We start from the raw sequence: 21295 nt of genomic DNA on the forward strand, positions 1-21295 counted from the left end.
TTTTTCTTTGATTCAATATGGCTGCCAGACCGCGTGACCAATGACATCATGAATTTACATTCTCCAATATAATTGTTGGATAGATCACTCTCGACATTTCAAACTGATCAGACTAAGCGTTGTCCCTGTCTATTATGATGTCATAATGAAGGCACCCATGACGTCATCGTTAACACCACTTATTCCCCATGCGGATTTCTTTACAATAAGTCTTGTTTCAATTTTTCCCATTGAACGATTTCGGAGATATAGAGGTGCAACCTTTTTCCAAGGTGGCGTCCATACCATGTGACCTATGACATCATCATTATGATTTTAAAATTGTACAGGCGGAGACACACTTAGGGTGAAAGTTTTGTGTCAATTGGACCAACGGTTGCCGAGAAAATGAATTTTTAAAAAGCAGACACGCATGTACCTCATACGTACAACATATACAACATATGTACGTGCGGACGCACCCGATCGCTTAACCTCGCTCTTTGCTTCACGAGCGCAGTGCGGCAAAAATTCATGCTAAATTACACCCACGTGCACCAAAACCACGACTGCACAACAAATACACCTTCAGTTCTTTCATTGGGGAATCACAGGATATCACAATCACAATCAACCCCATATCCTACACACTAATGGCGATGACGATATGAAGAGCAAACCTGTGCAGTGCGAGCCCTGCTCATTCACGTGGTGTGGGTCCTCGTTTGGGTAACAACAGTCTGGTGTGAGCGTGTCCTGGCCGTGCCTTGCATGCCAGTACCAACCACGTTCCCGGAACACCAGCTCCTCAACCAACCATGACTCGTGCCACAAACCCAAATCACCAGGAACGTGTGACGACGATTTTCTACACATAAAACGATGTATATTCTATGTCACAATTCAATTACCTCACACTTACGCTAAAACAAGCAGTATGTGAAATAACTATCGCAATTACTATGCAAAGTTACCCCCGAGAAGTCTTTCCCACAACAATATATTGGTTTTAGAAATAGATGATAAATCTGCAAAGTCGTTACTTGTTTCTATCACATTCTGTATGTTTTTGACAGGTGTTTGCCAATGAAAGCCTCCGCACGCTGTGCTTGGCCGTACGAGATCTCTCTGAAGAGGAATACCACATTTGGTACAGCAAGCACTTCGTTCCTGCCAGTAAAGCAATCGGCGAGCGAGAGCACCGCCTCAGCCAGGCATACGAACATATTGAGAAGGACTTGGTCGTAAGTTAGATGCAAATAAATTTGTTAAAGAAAAGTACAACCCTTGTTATAATCCTTGCAAAGTAGCTTCAGGAACACTTCAAGTTTATATTCAAGAAGTTCAAGTTCAACACTGCAAGTTGTTGAAGTTCTTCAAGTTCTTCAGGTCTTGTTGAAGAACTTCAAGTTCAACACTTCAACCCATACACAACCCATACACACACATACACATCAACACTTCAACCCATACACATTCAAGAAGTCCAAGTTCAACACTTCAAGTTGATGCTAAATTATTTGTAATTAATATAATAGAAAAAACAATGTGGTAAAGCTTTCAGCAGGAGGATGAGTTTGAGTTCATGAGAAAGAAGATTTAGCTGATCTTCAATAACATCATTCCCCATACCCTACACACTCAAACATTCCCCATACGCTACACACTCAAACATTCCCCATATCCTACACACTCAAACATTCCCCATATCCTACACACTCAAACATTCCCCATACCATACACACTCAAACATTCCCCATATCCTACACACTCAAACATTCCCCATATCCTACACACTCAAACATTCCCCATACCATACACACTCAAACATTCCCCATACCCTACACACTCAAACATTCCCCATACCCTACACACTCAAACATTCCCCATATCCTACACACTCAAACATTCCCCATATCCTACACACTCAAACATTCCCCATATCCTACACACTCAAACATTCCCCATATCCTACACACTCAAACATTCCCCATATCCTACACACTCAAACATTCCCCATACCCTACACACTCAAACATTCCCCACACCCTACACACTCAAACATTCCCCATATCCTACACACTCAAACATTCCCCATATCCTACACACTCAAACATTCCCCATATCCTACACACTCAAACATTCCCCATATCCTACACACTCAAACATTCCCCATACCCTACACACTCAAACATTCCCCACACCCTACACACTCAAACATTCCCCATACCATACACACTCAAACATTCCCCATATCCTACACACTCAAACATTCCCCACACCCTACACACTCAAACATTCCCCATACCATACACACTCAAACATTCCCCATATCCTACACACTCAAACATTCCCCATACCCTACACACTCAAACATTCCCCATATCCTACACACTCAAACATTCCCCATACCATACACACTCAAACATTCCCCATACCCTACACACTCAAACATTCCCCATATCTACACACTCAAACATTCCCCATATCCTACACACTCAAACATTCCCCATACCCTACACACTCAAACATTCCCCATACCCTACACACTCAAACATTCCCCATACCCTACACACTCAAACATTCCCCATATCTACACACTCAAACATTCCCCATACCATACACACTCAAACATTCCCCATATCCTACACACTCAAACATTCCCCATACCATACACACTCAAACATTCCCCATATCTACACACTCAAACATTCCCCATACCATACACACTCAAACATTCCCCATATCCTACACACTCAAACATTCCCCATATCTACACACTCAAACATTCCCCATACCATACACACTCAAACATTCCCCATATCCTACACACTCAAACATTCCCCATACCCTACACACTCAAACATTCCCCATATCTACACACTCAAACATTCCCCATATCCTACACACTCAAACATTCCCCATACCCTACACACTCAAACATTCCCCATACCCTACACACTCAAACATTCCCCATATCCTACACACTCAAACATTCCCCATACCATACACACTCAAACATTCCCCATACCCTACACACTCAAACATTCCCCATACCCTACACACTCAAACATTCCCCATACCATACACACTCAAACATTCCCCATACCCTACACACTCAAACATTTCCCATACCCTACACACTCAAACATTCCCCATACCCTACACACTCAAACATTCCCATACCCGACACACTCAAACATTCCCCATATCCTACACACTCAAACATTCCCCATACCCTACACACTCAAACATTTCCGCTAATCCCACCGACCCCCAAAGCCTCCCCCCCAACCCCCAATCCTGCACTATCCCAATGCCTCCTCCTCCCCCCCCCCCCCCCCTCCCCACCACAATTTTACCTGTGAGGATCTCAAAGATCTGAGGCGTCCGTTCTCACCTGACAGATCTCTCAATCCAGGCCGAAACAGACATCATTTGTTTAACAGAATCCTTCGTCCCACATGGCGTCTCCTACTCATTCGTGTCTCTCCCCGGTTACTGTCTCTTGCGATTTGATTGGCCTGAGCCACGTCTCGGTGGCGGAGTTGCACTTTCGGGGCCATTTAAAAATCAAGCAACGTATTTTTCCCCAAAATCTGACTCCCCCATCCCCACCGTAATACACCATAACACGAGAAACAGACACCCCCTAAAATATTACGTAACGCTCGATCAATTAAATAGTATTAATTACATACTATTGAAATTTGACTACATTGATTAATTGCGTCAAATTACAACCAGAGTACGTCTATTAATTACATGCTATTGAAACTTGAATACGTCTATTAATTACATACCATTGAAACCTGACTGAGTACGTCTATTAAATACATACTATTGAAACATGATTACGTGGGTCTTCTGCATCTTTTCGGTCTTTGTGGTATTTTGAGGTCTTCAGGGTCTTTTTGGTCTCTATGGTATTTTGGGTCTTTGGGGTCTTTTGGATCTTCATGATCTTTAAGGGTCTTTGGGTCTTCAGTGTCTTTAAGGGTATTTTTGGGTCTTCAGGGTCTTTTGGGTCTTTGTGGTATTTTGGGTATTTTGGTCCCTCTGGGTCTTTCAGGGTATTCTGGGTATTTAAGGGTCTTCAGGGTCTTTTTGGTATTTGTGGTATTTTGGGTCTTCAGGGTATTTAAGGGTCTTCAGGGTGTTTTGGGTCTTCAAGGTGTTTTGGGTCTTCAAGGTGTTTTGGGTCTTCAAGGTCTTCAAGGTCTTCAAGGTCTTCAGAGTGTTTTGGGTCTTCAAGGTGTTTTGGGTCTTCAGGGTGTTTTGGGTCTTCAGGGTCTTTTGGGTCTTTGGGGCCATTTGAGTCTTCAGGGTCTTTTGGATCCTCTGGGCCTTTGAGGGTATTTTGCGTCTTTAGGGTGTTTTTGGTCTTCGGGGTATTTTGGGTCTTTGTGGTGTTTTGGGTCTTTGGGGTCTTCAGGTATTTGTGGTATTTTGGGTCTTCTGGGTCTTTTGGGTCTTCATGGTATTTTGGGTATTTGGGTATTTTGGTTCCTCTGGGTCTTTGTGTCTTTGGTGTATTTGGGTTCTTAGTGGGTCTTTAAGGGTTTTTTTGGATCTTCGGGGTGTTTTGGGTCTTTGGGGTTTTTTGTGTCTTCGGGGTAGTTTGGGTCTTCAGGGTATTTTGGGTCTCTGCAGTCTTTAATGGTATTTTGGGTCTTTATGGGTCTTGGTGGTCTTAAGGGGCTTAAAGGGTCGTCAAAGGTCTGAGGGGTCTCAGCAGTCAAAAGGGTCAAAAGGTATATTCCAACAGTACGTAATTAAGAGTTCACGAACTGTTTTTTGGGTGTTATTTTCACTTGAAGAAGAAGATGACGTTTTGGTCACAAATAAACAAACATGCAAATGAAAAATCCCTCAGAGCGACACTTGGCAAAAGAGAACAAAGTAGAATGGTACTCGGTAGAGCATCCTTTTGACCTCACAAATAATTGGTGGTTGAATTATGTGACCTGATATGCAAATCTTATTCAAATTAAGTTAATCCGATGAAAATTGTCAATTTTAGAAATTCGGCCTATGTTGACGTTATGACCTATGTTGATCGAACAAATAGTTGGTGGTTGAATTCAGTTAGCTGATGTGAAAATCCGATTCAAATTTCAAGTCAATCGGATGAAAATTGAGGATTTTAGAACCTTTAAAAAAGTGGTTGACCTTTGGCCTATGTTGACCTTTTGGCCGATGCTGATCTCAAAAATAGTTGGTGGTTGAATTCAGTTCACCGATATGTAAATACTATTTAAATTTCAAGTCAATCGGATGAAAATTGAGGATTTTAGAAATTTGAAATTGTTATTGACCTTTGGCCTATGTTGACCTTTTGGCCGATGCTGATCTCAAAAATAGTTGGTGGTTGAATTCAGTTCACCGATATGTAAATCCTCTTCAAATTTCAAGTCAATCGGATAAAAATTGAGGATTTTAGAAATTTGAAATGGTTGTTGACCTTTGGCCTATGTTGACCTTTTGGTCTATGCTGATCTCAAAAATAATTGGTGGTTGAATTCAGTGTGCCGATATGCAAATCGTATTCAAATTTCAAGTCAATCGGATGAAAATTGAGGATTTTAGAAACTTGAAATGGTTGTTGACCTTTGGCCTATGTTGACCTTTTGGCCTGTGCTGATCTCAAAAATAGTTGGTGGTTAAATTCAGTTTGCCGATATGTAAATCTTATTCAAATTTCAAGTCAATCGGATGAAAATTGAGGATTTTAGAAACTTGAAATGGTTGTTGACCTTTGGCCTAAGTTGACCTTTTGGCCCACGCTGATCTCAAAAATAGTTGGTGGTTGAATTCAGTAAGCCGACATGTATATCCTATTCAAATTTCAAGTCAATCGGATGAAAATTGAGGATGTTAGAAATTTTTAAAAAGTGGTTGACCTTTTGACCTTTTTTGACCTTTTGACCTTTTGACCTAAAAAATATATAGGATTTTGTCGGACCACCAACTCTTCCTTCTGGTGAAGTTTCGTGAAGATCAGTTTAAAATTGTGACCTGTAGGTAAGTATAAGTGAGCAGACAGACAAACACACAAAGCGGAGTGATCAACATAATTGTCCAAAAAATTTTTTTTGCCAAGTAACAAACAACGATAGATGCGTTTGCTCCATTATACAGAGATAACATAACATAATTTGTAAAAGATTATTTCTGACACCCACGTTTAATTTTGGAGAGGAATCCCTCCATTTCCCATTGGAAACTTCATTGCGACGACAAAAATCCAAGACCTCTGAGTATAATATTGCGACGCCAACGAATATTTCATACGTTAATCTCAGTTAAATACAGTCACGTGAAAAAGTAATTACACCCCATGTAAAGTTTTGACTTTTTCAACATATTTCAACAATCAGCTATTTGATCTTCATTTCAACAATATTGATAGATAAAGGTGATATAATATAACAAATATCATCAAACATTTACATTTTGTAGTCCGTTGTATAATTTAAATAAACATAAATGCAAATTTTGCATGTGGAAAAAGTAAGTACACCCCTACATTTATCGCTCCTTCAAACACCTAAAATTAGAATCAGGTGCACCAGCTCAGGTGCAAATGATTAGAACATCGTTAGAGAGGATCTTGGAGGAACCTGTCTTATTTAAACCTCAGACATTTAGTTTGGTTTGCTCTTTGTTGTTGAAGTGTGCGGCGTCACCATGCCTAGCTCAAAGGAGCTCTCTGAGGCCTTCAGAAAGAAGGTTATAGATGCCTACGAGTCTGGGAAGGGATTTAAAAAGATCTCCAAACAAGTTGGTATCAATCATTCGACTGTCCGGAAGATCATCTACAAGTGGAGAAGATTCCAAACAACTGCCAACTTGTTCAGGGCAGGCCGCCCCAGCACGTTCAGCCCAAGAGCAGACCGCAAGATGCTGAAAGAAGTCTCTAAGAACCCCAGAATGTCATCACGTGACCTACAGGTTGCTCTTGCCACTGTTGATGTCAAAGTGCACGAGTCTACCATTAGAAAGAGGCTCCACAAATTTGATCTGCATGGGAGGTGTGCCAGGAGGAAACCTTTGCTGTCCAGAAAGAACATCAGGGCAAGACTAAAGTTTGCCAATGAACACCTAGGCAAAGACCAGCACTTCTGGAACAATGTGCTCTGGACAGATGAGTCAAAGGTAGAGCGATTTGGCCACAGTACCAGAAGACATGTTTGGCGAAAATCAAAGACAGCATTTGACCACAAGAACCTGATACGAACTGTAAAGCATGGTGGTGGAAATATTATGGTTTGGGGCAGCTTTGCTGCATCAGGGCCTGGGCAGCTCACCATCATAGAATCCACTATGAATTCTTCATTGTACCAGAGGGTGCCTGAGGATAACGTGAGGCCACCTGTCGGCAAGTAGAAGCTCAACCGAAGGTGGACCTTGCAACATGACAATGACCCTAAACATACCAGTAAATCCACCAAGGAATGGCTGAAAAGAAAGAAATGGAGGGTTCTGGAATGGCCAAGTCAAAGCCCCGATCTAAATCCCATCGAGATTTGTGGGGGGATTTGAAACGAGCTGTGCATGCAAGAAACCCCTCAAACATCGCACAGCTGAAAGAATTCTGCATGGAGGAATGGGAAAAAAGTTCTCCCCAGTCGACGTCAGAGACTGGTAGACAGTTATAAGAAACGCCTACTTGAGGTTGTTTCTGCCAAAGGGGGCAATACCACCTATTAGAGCCAAGGGTGTACTTACTTTTTCCACATGCGAAATTTCCATTTATGTTTATTTAAATTATACAAGGGACTACAAAATGTAAATGTTTCATGATATTTGTTATATTATATCACCTTTATCTATCAATATTGTTGAAATGAAGATCAAATAGCTGTATTTTGAAATATGTTGAAAATGTCAAAACTTTACATGTGGTGTACCTACTTTTTCACATGACTGTAAGAACTCAAGCTACTTTATTCCCAACTCCACACCTAAAACCCTTAAATACACCCCTCCACCCCCAATCTCACACTCCTCCACGAATATGGTAAAACTCCACTCATCTTAAATACACCCCTCCACCCCCAATATCACACTCCTACACGAATATGGTAAAACCCCACCCATCTTAAATACACCCCTCCACCCCCAATCTCACACTCCTACACGAATTTGGTAAAACCCCACTTATCTCAAATACACCCCTCCACCCCCAATCTCACACTCCAACACGAATATGCTAAAACACCACTCATTTTAAATACACCCCTCCACCCCCAATCTCACACTCCTACACGAATATGGTAAAACCCCACTCATCTTAAATACACCCCTCCACCCCCAATCTCACAATCCTACACGAATATGGTAAAACTCCACCCCCTTAAATACACCCCTCCACCCCCAATCTCACACACCCACACTAATATGGTAAAACACCACTCATCCTAAATACACCCCTCCACCCCCCAATATGGTACAATCCCTCTCATCTTAAATACTGATTCTTATGCAGATCAGAATCAGTGTAACAGTTTTAGATATTTAGTCTTCTAAAATGTTCTGGCACTGTCTGTCGGTGATCTAACACCTGCAGTCTAACCTTCTGTGCAAGGTAATCTTACCTTTCTGCATCTGGGGCGTGTACTCAGGTATCTCTTTATGCATTTAGTAGGTGTAACTCTGGGACCAACTTTTCATCCTTATGAGTCCAGCACATACAGTCACGTGAAAAAGTAAGTACACCCCATGTAAAGTTTTGACATTTTCAACATATTTCAACATGCAGCTATTTGATCTTCATTTCAACAATATTGATAGATAAAGGTGATATAATATAACAAATATCATGAAACATTTACATTTTGTAGTCCATTGTATAATTTAAATAAACATAAATGCAAATTTCGCATTTGGAAAAAGTAAGTACACCCTTGTCTCTAATAAATAGGTGGTATTGCCCCCTTTGGCATCAACAACCTCAAGTAGGCGTTTCTTATAACTGTCTACCAGTCTCTGACATCGACAGGGGAGAAATTTTTGCCCACTCCTCCATGCAGAATTCTTTCAGCTGTGCGATGTTTGAGGGGTTTCTTGCATGCACAGCTCCTTTCAAATCCCCCCCACAACATCTCGATGGGATTTAGATCCGGGCTTTGACTTGGCCATTCCAGAACCCTCCATTTCTTTCTTTTCAGCCATTCCTTGGTGGATTTACTGGTATGTTTAGGGTCATTGTCATGTTGCAAGGTCCACCTTCGGTTGAGCTTCAACTCCCCGACAGATGGCCTCACATTATCCTCAAGCACCCTCTGGTACAATGAAGAATTCATAGTGGATTCTATGATGGTGAGCTGCCCAGGCCCTGATGCAGCAAAGATGCCCCAAACCATAATATTTCCACCACTATGGTTTACAGTTGGTATCAGGTTCTTGTGGTCAAATGCTGTCTTTGGTTTTCGCCAAACATGTCTTCTGGTACTGTGGCCAAATAGCTCTACGTTTGACTCATCTGTCCAGAGCACATTGTTCCAGAAGTGCTGGTCTTTGCCTAGGTGTTCATTGGCAAACTTTAGTCTTGCCCCAATGTTCTTTCTGGACAGCAACGGTTTCATCCTGGCACACCTCCCATGTACAGACTTGGCATTTAATATGGAATATTTTTTTGGGGGGTGAACTAACTTTTCAAGATGACTTAGAACCAAAAGTTCATTGGAATTATGTTGAAATTATTCTAGATTTTGTTAATGTGACCTTTAAAAGAAACAAAAACCACATTTGACATTTCGAAACAAATAAATTGATCCTTGAAAGTAATGTAAACTGATATCGAACTCAATTCACGGACAGTACTGTGTTAAACTTCTGTGCGTTTTCCAGGTGTATCTCTTTATTTTGCACATTAGCCAAAATTTTTTTTAACAAAAACAAAAGTTAAATTACAACTGGGATTACGGACAGTAAAATTACAGTTCAGTACTTCGTGTAACCCCCACGAGCATTCAGGAGAGCACGTACACGTTGAGGCATGCTGTTCACGAGATTTGCCAAGGTTTGGACAGGAATCGCTTGCCATGCAGTGACAATAGCCTGCTGCAATTCACACACGGAGGTCGGCTGCTGGTCCAAGTGGTCGATTTGACGCGTTAATTCTGCCCACAAGTTCTCTATCGGATTCATATCCGGGAACATGGCAGGCCACTCCATATGCTCTACACCACGGTCAGCAAGAAAGTGTTGGATCATTCGAGCATGATGAGGCCGTGCATTTTCATCTTGGAAGACAAAGTTTCCTCAAAAGGCTGCACGAGCAAATGGAAGCAATGTTTCTTCCAGAATGGCCCTGTACTTGAACTGGTTCAGCTTTCCATTCAGAACAACCAGGTCAGTTTTGCCCCCTGCATGAAAAGCAGCCCAAACGGTCACCCCACCACCTCCAGCTTGGACTCTTGGCACTATACAATCTTTGTTGTAGGCTTCATGCACTTGTCTGTGCACTCGGACGCAGCCATCTTGATGATAGACCAGAAATCTAGACTCGTCACTGAAGATCACGTGATTCCAGTGGTCTGGCTGCCATTGACGGTGCTCTCTGGCCCACTGCAATCGGCACTGGCGGTGTTGTCTGGTCAGGCGTGGCTTTCTCAGGGGACGCCTGGCATGAGAGCCTGCTTGAACCAGTCGTTGGTTGACTAGCCTTCTGGATACAGGCACATTTGTCAGTTGCTGCCACTCAGCCCTAAGCCGATTAGGTGACTTGGTACGGCCATTGCGGTCTAACCGGTGCAGCTGGCGATCATCCCTCCCTGTGGTTCTGCGAGGACGTCCTGGCCTCGGTATTGGAGTAGGGACACCCCTCTGAGCATTTCGTTTCAGGATCTTTGACACCTGACCTTGAGTGATGCCATACTGCCGAGCAATAGCACGCTGTTTCATGCCATAATTTCGTAAAGCCACCACTCCATGACAAACAGCATTGTTGAGTTGACGGACCATCTCCAGAGGAAGCGGCAATAACTTTTGGAGACATGCAGCAGTTGTTTTCCACTAATACAGAACGCAACAACCCTTGTATACCTGACTGTGAAGCCAATCATCAAATGCACCTGTCCGTACATTTTGCCATGCCACCTGTGATATAATCCTGTTGTTGACTTCTTGCTGTGACAGACAATCAGTGACATGGTTCTTTTAACAAATAAATCACCGAAGTGTAAAAGAAACTCACCAGATTGATATACTGAGTTAAGAAAGTAAACCCAAGACAAGAAAAAAAAAATATTCCATATTAAATGCCAAGTCTGTAGATCAAATTTGTGCAGCCTCTTTCTAAAGGTAGACTCGTGCAGTTTGACATCAACAGTGGCAAGAGCTACCTGTAGGTCCCGTGATGACGTTCTGGGGTTCTTAGAGACTTCTTTCAGCATATTGCGGTCTGCTCTTGGGCTGAACGTGCTGGGACGGCCTGCTTGAACAAGTTGGCAGTGTTTGGAATCTTCTCCACTTGTAGATGATCTCCGGACAGTCGAATGATTGATTTCAAATTGTTTGGAGATCTTTTAAATCCCTTCCCAGACTCGTCGGCATATATAACCTTCTTTCTGAGGCCTCAGAGAGTTATTTTGATCTCGGCATGGTGACGCCGCACACTTCAACAACAAAGAGAAAACCAAACTAAATGTCTGAGGTTTAAATTAGACAGGTTCCTCCAAGATCCTCTCTAAAGATGTTCTAATCATTTGCACCTGAGCCTGGTGCACCTGATTCTAATTTTAGGTATTTGAAGGAGTGATAAATGTCGGGGTGTACTTACTTTTTCCACATGCGAAATTTGCATTTAGTTTATTTAAATTATACAATGGACTACAAAATGTAAATGTTTCATGATATTTGTTGTATTATATCACCTTTATCTCTCAATGTTGTTGAAATGAAGATCAAAGTCTGTATGTTGAAATATGTTGAAAAAGTCAAAAATTACATGGGGTGTACTTACTTTTTCACGTGACTGTCGATGTTACACATGTGAGAGACAGGTGAAGGGACTGGGATTGGTTCCAAATACTCACTTGCTAGTTAGTGGACACGCTTAATGTGGAACCATGCTTCATCGGATGTGGGAGGGACCTTTTCTTTCGCTCTTCACCCATGAAAAACAACTTGACTTGGGCCTGATCGCAAATCTCCACATCAGATAATCCATAAAACTTGCAAATGAAGATCTCTGGTAACTTGATGAATTAATCTGTCCTCACCCATGGGCACCTCATTTCAAATCACCATGGGCACCTCATCTCAGATTCATCTGTCCCCATGGTTTCATCTGTCCCCACCCCATGGGCACCTCATCTCAGATCACCATGGGCACCCTCATCTCAGATTCATCTGTCCCCACCCCATGGGCACCTCATCTCAGATCACCATGGGCACCTCATCTCAGATTCATCTGGCCCCATGGTTTTCATCTGTCCCCACCCCCATAGGCACCTCATCTCAGATCACCATGGGCACCTCATCTCAGATTCATCTGTCCCCATGGTTTCATCTGTCCCCACCCCAATGGGCACCTCATCTCAAATCACCATGGGCACCTCATCTCAGATTCATCTATCCCCATGGTTTAATCTGTCCCCACCCCCATGCACCTCATCTCAGATCATCAAAAAAATTATTTTTGAATGGCCCCTTATATCATTCTCACTTCCCCTGTACTGATCTTACACCTCCCAACCCTTAGGAGTACCTTTGCTGCAACTTCCCCTCTACTCCCACCTTGTTTGTCTGTTTGTTGCACCGTCCTCCTTACAGTGATGACTCCATGTACATCTCTCCATCTCTCTCTCTCTCTCTCTCTCTCTCTCTCTCCTCTCTCTCTCTCTCTCTCTCTCTTTCTCTCTCTTTCTCTCTCTCTTTCTCTCTCTTTCTCTCTCTTTCTCTCTCTTTCTCTCTCTTCCTCTTCTCTCTCTTCTCTCTCTTTCTCTCTCTTTCTCTCTCTTTCTCTCTCTTTCTCTCTCTTTCTCTCTCTTTCTCTCTCTTTCTCTCTCTTTCTCTCTTTTTCTCTCTCTTTTTCTCTCTTCTTTTTCTCTCTTTTTCTCTCTTTTTCTCTCTTTTTCTCTCTTTTTCTCTCTTTTTCTCTCTTTTTCTCTCTTTTTCTCTCTTTTTCTCTCTTTTTCTCTCTTTTTCTCTCTTTCTCTCGACATGGACCAACCTTTAACCACTCATCCCAAGTCTCTTTCCATGTTTTGCCCCTCCAGGTTTCTGCAGGGCACACATGGGAGTAGTAGATGAAGGACAGTTCTAGGCCAGGCCCCAACTCAGGTCACATTCCCCACCGTCCCCACATTCCCCCCTTGCTCCCAAACCGAAACTGCCTCAACTCAAAAACAGGAAGTGACTCACCGCAAACCGGAAGTGACCAATTAATTATTTAATTTTCAGATTTTCACAATTTTCTCGAATTTCTCAATTTTCCAAATTTTCAGATTTCACGATTTTCTCGATCTTTTTTTGTCAGGGTATATAAAATGGCCGAACCCATTTTCAAAATATTTCTAGATATATTTAACACAATTAGACGGTTGGTTGAATCGCTTCTAATATGTATACATAGTTATAATACAAATAGAGATAACAACACACATGATGAATGATTACCCACTATATATTTTCAACCCTATATAAAATGGATGATTTTTTACCCATTTGGGAAAGTAAGATAAAATTTAATAATCATAAAAACCTCCCAAATTCATGAAGATGTTTAATAGTCGGGTCAAGCGGATGTGGGAAAACCTGTTTACTTTTAAAGATGCTCCTTACCCCAAAATTTCTAGATTATGAAAGTTTAATAATTTTTACAAAGTCAAGTTTTCAACCAGAGTACCAACTGCTATCACAAGGTTTTAATGCGCGTCTTCAAAAAGAAGATATAATCGGGTTATTTAAGCTCCAACACGAACTAAATGAGCACAACATTGAAGATGTAATACAACTATTTTGTGATACTCCACAAAAATGGAAAAAGAAATCAAAACCCACATCATATACAACCACAACTTGTACTCTCACTGATAATACGGATGATTTACCTTCACCCCAAGATTTAGATGAAACAAAAAAGAACCTCGTTATCTTTGACGATCGTGTTAATGAGAGAAACCAAATGGTTATGGACAGTTACTATACAAGAGGGCGGCATTCTTCCTGTAATTGTATTTATCTTAGTCAATCATACTTTCAACTCCCTCGTCGCTCAATAAGAAACAATGCTAATAGTTTTAATTTATTCAAACTAAATGCACTAGATATAACCAATTTTTGGAGGGATAATTGTTCTACATTTTGTAGTAAAAAGGAATGTGAGGACCATATGAAACACACGACTGAAAAATATAAATATATCGTTGTTAAAGAAGATGATATAATAACTAATAATTTCTTTACATAAATAAAATGAATGCTGAAGAACGAGTAAGAAAATTTAAGGAACATCAACAATTACTTTCAAAAGTTGTGAAACAACAGGAGGGAATAAGGAAGAAACGGAGACAAAAGCTATTAGGTGAAGACGTATTTGAAAGAAAACAAGAGGAGTTTTTTAAACCTCTTTTAAAATCTACCGAACAAAAGGGGGTTTCGATTCAACTTCCTGCGATAGAATATACCCCAACCCAAAAACAGGAAGTGCCTGATTTGATTGACCTATCAGGTCAAGTTCCCGCGATAACATATACTTCCAAACAACAACAGGAGTTGCGAGAGTTGGAGGAACTGGCGAATCAAGAACTTACAAACATAGAAACAACACAATCATCCCGAGGCCTTGAAAAACAAATAAACTTTCTAATTATGTTGCGAAAGCTATTAAAAACAATGAATATAAAAGGGGTACATTAACTAAAACGGGTCTCATTCCATCAGAAGAAGAAGAATCAGCAGCGTTTCATCTTGTTAATGAGGCGGTATTGGTATTTAATGATGAGTTAATGTTTTTTGAGTGATACCCAAATGCTAAATTAACCCCCAGATTAATGTTTTTTTCTCACACACACCGGACATAGAAACGCCAGACTCGGTGATTCAAAATATTTTGATGCGCCACTTCATATGGAAAGAGAGGAAGATAAGGTATATATTGAGTTGCTAAACGCGATTGATTACGGGGGTATATTAGGGGTAAAGGTAAGAAAAATGAGAAGGAAAAATATATTCTTAATGCTGTAGATAAACTTGGATTGAGTTCAGGCTCCGGCGTTAGTTTTCTTCCGAGTGACTCAGCACAATTAGTTAATAGGCTGTTACTGCTGTTAGGTAGTAAGGAGGTGGGAAATAACAATTGTTTTAATGAAATATCAGCCATTTTAGATCAGTTGATGAATATTAAAATAATTAATAAATGTCAATACAAAGATCTTTTATCTCACATACAATAAAATGAGAAACACAACTCTTAGATTTGATTTTACAACGAGTGATCACACGACTCCATTCCAATACCCGGTACAACTTGATCCCACAAAAGAATATGAAGCGGCGTTATTGTCTATGGAAGCCTATAATACCTTGTTTAATATCACAGAAAAGAAGAACAAGTTTAGTTATGATCCGGGAGCTGGATATAAAACTATATAAGTACCCCCCGGAGCTTACACGATACTGGTACTATGTTCAGAAATTTCATGTGTTGTGAATAAACAAGGTGATGAACCAAAAAATATCGAAATAGATACTCAAAAACATACATCAAAATCAACTATTAGACTTGAAAATAATTCTAAAATAGATTTCACGATTGATAAATTCATTTCGCGAGATGTTAGGTTTCTCCGCAAAAAAGCTTGAGGATAATAATACGTTTGTCAGTGATAACGTCGTTGACATATCCTCAGGTATAAATTCAATATTAATTCACTGTTATTTGGTTGATGGTGCTTATGACGATGGAGTAAAAACAAATACAATACTTTCATTCAGTGCTTATTCAACTCCAATAGGTTATAAATTCAATATGGAGCCAAAGAATCTCACCTATTTGCCCGTGTCAGGAAAAACCATTTCTAAAGTAAATTTTAAGATAACTGATCAGGATCACCGTATGGTTTCTTTCAATGGTGAAATTATATCCATCAGAATTCACCTACGTGAAGTTCTTCAACAAATAATTGGAAAAATTATATAATAACTATAAACTAATTAATAAATGAACATCCAACTGTTTTTTCTAGAATGTAGTTTTAACACAAGTGATCAAGATAAAAAGAAAACTTATCAAGAGTTAGCGTTTGGAAAAATAGGTCTTGTATTTACTCGGGAAAGAGGAGAGATTATGTTAACGTCGAGCGGAGAATTTTTAATTCCGTCAAAATTTTCAATGAAAGATAAATTACGTTTTAAAAAATTGTTTTGGCTGCCACACACTAATTATTCGTGACTAGAACGAAAAATCAAAGCGGACAAATTGAAAAAATTAAAACTATAATGATAAAAGTTTTTTATTCTACTTAGAATAAAAACAAGATGGTTGTTGTAAGAAAACATGAGCTAAGAAAATATAAAGTCATTACGAAAGGTGTTAGTAAAACAGCTGGGAATGGGATTGGGGAAGGTATGTATCTTTCACCGCACTATAAGGGCCAAGGTATGTATCTTTCACCATACTATAAGGGGGAAGGTATGTTTCTTGGGAGAGGATAGTATACGCCTACGACAGAACGTGGTGTAGGAGATCAATTTAGAAATAAAGGAGATGGGTTAATTGATACTCTAATGGGTATCGGTTCAACTATTCTTAAACATAAAGACCTAATTGGTTAAACCACTTCTGCCGTGGGAAATGTAGCGGGTGCTGTAAAGAGTATAAAAAACGCTCAGAAGGAGTCTCATAAATTACAAGTGATCAAAGAAGTTAGAAAAGGTAATACTGAACTAACTCCACAAGAACGACAAAGAATAATTGAAGTACTTGGGTCGGGCATTCAAAAGTTTTAAATATTTTATTAGTATCACACGTAAATAAAATAAATTTATTTATTATATATTTTTATTGTAAATATATAAAGAATGGAGGCGATTGACAATATGTATGATTTGGATGATACTATTATCATCTCAAACTCAACTAAAAAAGAAGATTATTATAAGGTAAATGCCGTAACAGGAACAGATTGGAATACGACCGGAACAAAAAGTTTTGAGATAAATAATCAACAAACCTACTTGAACCTAGCCGATAGTTTCTTGTTATGTCAATTTAAATTCACCAAAGCGGGGAATAACACAAACGCTACACTCATAAATGATTTCTTCTGGAAAATGTTTGATAGTATTCGTTTGTATATTGGAATGCAAGAAGTTGAAGCGACTGATTATGTCTATGCGACAGCTGAAATGATGAAATTTACGCTATATTCGCCTAGTGATAGGGTGGGTAAGGGGTGTGTTGAAGGTTTTATTTGTGATATGAAAACAGGAAAGGTCGATAACCCGGGCTATAAACAAAGGAAGGGAATGTATAATGATGAGACAAAACCACTGAATAGTTTTACCGTAGCTGTGCCCCTTAAAGGTATATTTGGATTTTGTGATTATGATAAAGTTCTGTTCGGCCTTAAAATTAGATTTCAACTACTAAGGAATACTAATGAAAACAGATTGGTTTTTGGGGATGCTAATGCTATCGGTGCTCACAATAAATTTGTTGTTAATGATCTGTGTTGGTATATTAGTGAATATACTCCTAGTCTTAAAATGGAAGAGATGTTGAATAGGCTTAACTCAAAGATCCCGCTAAATGTATCCTACCTTAAAAGAAGATGTCAACATGTTAAATTGGAACATACTGCCTACACTTGGAATTTAGGTGTTCTGGAAGGAAAGCCTCGGTACCTATGGCTTATTTTTAAGAAACCCGATGGAGATACTGCTACTGATAAGAATAACGCGTTGTGTGATAATGCTACCGTAAAACAACTTCGGGTTTCTCTCGATAGAACATTTTATCCTCGGGATAGATTGGAAATTAATTGGAAAACCAATGATTATGCTGAAGCGTATAAGTCTTTCAAAAAGGTGTGTGAAAGCAATGGTAATCAAGAGCCCATTTTGGATATGGTGGGGTTTAAAGACATATATACAATCTACGCGATTGACCTAAGCGCTCAAAAGGAAACTATAAGGTTCAATAGAGTGGATACTTCCATATACATCGAAAGAGAAGAGAATGAAGAAGTTGATGCATATTGTTTACTCTTGGAAGAAATAGAACTACAGATCAGTATGGATAATGGTGTTATGACCAATATCACATAAGTAATAACTAGGAAAAATCTTTTCATAACTAAAATGAGTAAAGTAACAACTGACGTATATATTAATCAAATCAATCGTGATAAACTATCATCTTGTATCCAAAATCAAAAACCTTGTACGATTAATGTTTGCACAATTCAAAGAAAGGGTGATATGAGAATTAGTGTTTTACTCACAAAAGTGCAGGAGGAAAAATTAAATAGCGCCGGTTCGCTTAGTTTTAAAATGTCAAAACCTATGTTGAAGAAATATTCACTAAAGGAAATAAACGAAGGATTTCTTCCGCTTCTATCCCTAATCCCCTTAATTGTTAGTGCTGTAGGCGCAGCGGGAACTGTGGCGGGTAGTGTTGCGAAAGCGGTAAAAGCTGCTAACGAAAGGAAAGCTCAACTGGCAGCCCAAAAAGAAATGGAAAGGCATAACAAGGCGGTGGAGAAAGAGGTTAGTGGAAGCGGTGTAATTGCAGATTTTGCTGAAAGGCTTGAAAGTCTACCTGATAGGGCGAGATCGTTAGTCAGAGATATGCGTTCTTCTATCGCACAGGCGGGTGTAAAACTAACTAAAAGGGGGTAATGGATTATATCTTTCTCCTAAATAAAAAGAAAATTTATTTTCGAAAATAAAATGGAGGAGTGGTTTAAACATTTTGGAAAGAATATAACGTCAAATATACTGTAGAACTCAGTAAATATTGCAAAGAGCTAAACCTCAATAATGTAAGTATTTGTATGAGGGATGAATTACCAAAGTTGCCCAAAAATACAAAGAATATTATTGGGAATGGATCTCATTGGACTTGCATTTATAATGGTGGGGATAAATACTATTTTGATAGATATGGGCTTCCACCACCTCTTGAAGTAATTAACTTCCTACTGTTACGTGCTCCTCCCCAAACCCCCTGGTCACGGTGTACCTCCGAGCCCCGAGAGGAGTCACGGCAGAAAGATGTGTTATTCTGTGTCAAAGATCAATGGTGAAACCACACCAATTGTTACCAACAAACAAATATTGTATTAAGGTCACACAAGAATAACAACACAAAAACAATAGTAATCAATTGTACAACCAATATATATTTCCTATGATGGTACCATCAGGTTCGTACAATAAAACTCACTGTGCTCCAACTGAGCGAAAAGAAGGACATTCCCAATGTCTATTCCCGCATCAAGCCAAAGTCGTATTCCGGCATCAAGCCAAAGTCGATCCACTCCAGTGATCGTCCGTACGATGTCGTATCGAGACCAGAATCCCGTTGGGTTGACAGCCACAGTCCCACTGCCAAAGCTGCGCTAAGGCACCCTCAAGGCGACAGGGAAATCACACCCTCGGGTATGGACGTTACACGGCTCCCACTCGGCGAACCGCAGATTTCGCACTCAAAAGCCGCGTTACACACACACACCAGATTAACGTCTGAATGTGGTGAAAATGGTTGAAGCGAGATGAAAAAGCTTGAGCGAAGCACAAGTCCTGCGTTAGGTAAAATGGCTGACGGCCCGTTCTCGTAGCGTAATGGCAATCCAACGATTCTCTTCGGAATCGACCGCAAAACCTGTCACGCAGGTTTATCTGTCACAGCGATGACAACTCTGTCGCAAGAATCCCATTCCCGGGAAACCCGAAGTTCGCTAGTGACCTCCGTTCGTCAACGTGTGCTCCAGACCTCGAAGCAGCTAGACTTCTTCTCCGACTCACTCGCTCCACCTTCTTTTCCTCCTCTTCCTCCTCTTCGTCGTCCGGTTCCGGTTTCATTTAAAACATTAACTTTTTTACCTGTTGAAAATAGTAATATCTATTTCCCTTAAACGACAACAATAATAGTACATGGAATCAAAAATGTTTACAGTGGATGAAAACCACAACAACGGAAGTGACGAATCCGTAACACTACCGAAGGGGGAGAGTGTTTGTCAAACGTTTCAAGTCCAAGAAGTAAATTCCAAATGTTGTGGTCAATTATGTTTATAAGTATTATTTCACCTCAACAATAATGAAAGTTTTTCTGATATTATTTTTATTCTTATTTAAAATGACCTACGTTGGAAAAGACGGTTCTATCTTTAGGGGATCTCAAGAGACGACTGTTGATTTATCAAATTATTATACAAAGGCACAGGTTGAACGACAGAAATATGATATAACTAAAAATCTTAATATGAAAAATAGTTATAAATTAATCAATTATCCGAGTCCCATGGGTAACAACGACTTGGTGAGATTAGGTGATGTATTACAATATATATCCCAAGAGAAAACGGCACGTTATGACAAACAAGTAGAAATTACAGTCACAACGCCCGGTTCTCCAGAACATACACCTTTTCGTATTAAATTTAACGTACCACCTACAATCAAACTTTATAAAGAGGGGGATATTGTTAACATGGTAATTGATGAATGGGGGTATGATATGCCTGATTTAGGGTGTAATTGGTTCTTTTCAATAAACTTGGAAGACCTACAAGATTTTATTTGGTCCCGTAAAGAAGAATATTACCCCCTTGGTGACCATAATGAGGTATGTGGAAACACAATTAGTAGTCAACTAATACATGAGTGAGGAAATAAAAAATTATATGGTAGCATAGCGATGGTTTGTATGACAAAGAGTCAAGACAATCATATAACTATACAAAGTCAGGGAATACAATCAGATTTGGTGGTGGGAAGATGGAATGGTATTACCTGTCATAGTATTACTCTCATGTATATTTCAAAAACATAAATGGTTATTTAATTTGAAATTAAATAATTTCAAATTAGTTTTTACCAATTCTATGTATTCACTCCTCATCCTTTGCTGCCCTTACCACCTCTTCTATTGTTGCCTCTACTTCCTCCTCTTCCTTTGTTGACCTTGTTGATCTCGCCCCTGCCTTTACCCTCATCATCGCTGTTGTTATCTTTGCTATCCTTGCTGCGGCCGCTATCCCCTCTGGCGTTCCTGCTCCTGACTCCACCTCTAGTACTTTCCTTACCATCTCTCTTACCTTTGTTGCTCTTTCATCTTCATCCTCATCCTCATCCT

At 39.9% G+C, this 21295-nt stretch overlaps 1 protein-coding gene across 1 annotated transcript in view; it reads left to right on the forward strand.

Moving 5' to 3' along the window:
- Nucleotides 1-21295, forward strand: part of LOC137422422 (phospholipid-transporting ATPase IC-like) — a 312955-nt gene that overhangs the window by 145191 nt on the left and 146469 nt on the right. The window contains 1 exon segment of the mRNA XM_068109179.2: nt 1056-1223. Coding sequence (XP_067965280.2) covers nt 1056-1223 — 168 coding nt within the window.

The sequence above is a fragment of the Myxine glutinosa genome, chromosome 2 (genome assembly GCF_964187855.1).
Source record: "Myxine glutinosa chromosome 2, kmMyxGlut1.1, whole genome shotgun sequence".
In the NCBI taxonomy this organism is placed as follows: Eukaryota; Metazoa; Chordata; class Myxini; order Myxiniformes; family Myxinidae; genus Myxine; species Myxine glutinosa.